Raw genomic sequence first — 1,214 nt, 5'->3', positions numbered from 1 at the left:
CAAAAAAAAAATAAAAAATAAAAAATAAAAAATAAATAAAAATAAAAAAAAAAAAAAAATGCTTTATGACATGATAGAAAGAATTCATGCATCATTTATTATCATCCGAATCCCAAAGGCTATTAGAGGTATTTGTGAACCCTAAGTAGAATTGATCTATACTATTTCTTTGACTGTGAACTGGGATAGCATGAAAGTTCCTACAACCCAAGTAGCAGCAAAATGTTTTCAGATAACATTATTTTATTTATTGATACCTACTCTATAGGGGGGTTGAGGGAGGTAATGGCCAGGAGGTTCCAAGAAGCTCCAACTCAAGACCTCTTGGTGAGCATGGGCTCAATGTACCACAACTTCACCAATTGTGCTAAGAAGTTGTCACTGTCGGACCATATTATTATGTCTTTGTACTCATGGATGTATGCTGTTCTAAATAACGAATATATTATTTCATAGAAAATGACAGTACTTACAAATTCGTTGGAACTTCTCCTTCAACTTGACCATATGCTCACTCTGTGTACTTCTAAAGTAGAAGTCAGGGAACTCAGTTTGCAACTTAATATTGGATGGATTTGCGGTGGCAATGGCCAGCACTGTGGCTGGACCCTCCGCATTCTGAGCTTCATAGATATCTCCGACCGATCCCATTTCTCTTTTTTTATTTTGCTTTGCTGAAGAATACTGTGAATAAAGATCTGAAAGAAGGATGAAAGATGATCGATGAAGTAGCAGAAGCAATGCATGGGTATTTATAATGAAACCATTTCGTTAATAATAATGCAACCATTTTATTAATTATTATTTTCAATTACACATAAGAAGGAGCAGAAGAATAATACAATTTATATAACCAAGTCAAGAAGAACGTGCAATCCCGCAGTTCAATAAAGGCAACAATGAATTTTTAAAATGACTTACTTAATCCTTTTTTAATTAGAAATAAATATCCAAATGTGAACTAATCTCCATCAAACATTGGATTTCAATCTAATAAAATCCAATTATAATCTCATTAATTTTTTATTTCTAAATTTGACGGGCTTTCCAAAGCCAAAAGACCCTTGAGAGAGAGTCAAACAAAATATGGGAAAATCTTTCTTAAACCGAGGACTTACCATGAAGTTTACATAGTTGTTTCATGTAAAAGAATGGCGTAGCAATTCCGATTGTCAAGGACAGCCCAACCCTCGGCTACCACAAAATGTTGTTGA

At 33.9% G+C, this 1,214-nt stretch overlaps 1 protein-coding gene across 1 annotated transcript in view; it reads right to left on the bottom strand.

Annotated features, from left to right (window-relative positions):
- The window catches only part of LOC122066318 (chalcone synthase-like), a 2,247-nt gene extending 1,537 nt beyond the window's left edge, over positions 1 to 710 (bottom strand). Inside the window, exon 1 of the mRNA XM_042630140.1 lies at positions 474 to 710. Coding sequence (XP_042486074.1) covers positions 474 to 651 — 178 coding nt within the window. The 5' untranslated portion in view covers positions 652 to 710. The remainder of the gene's footprint in view (positions 1 to 473) is intronic.
- Between the last annotated feature and the right edge of the window lie 504 nt (positions 711 to 1,214).

This window comes from Macadamia integrifolia, unplaced genomic scaffold, assembly GCF_013358625.1.
Source record: "Macadamia integrifolia cultivar HAES 741 unplaced genomic scaffold, SCU_Mint_v3 scaffold2340, whole genome shotgun sequence".
Classification (NCBI taxonomy): Eukaryota; Viridiplantae; Streptophyta; class Magnoliopsida; order Proteales; family Proteaceae; genus Macadamia; species Macadamia integrifolia.
The sequence above is the reverse complement of the archived record's forward strand: the minus strand, read 5'-3'. Positions and strand labels throughout refer to the sequence as shown.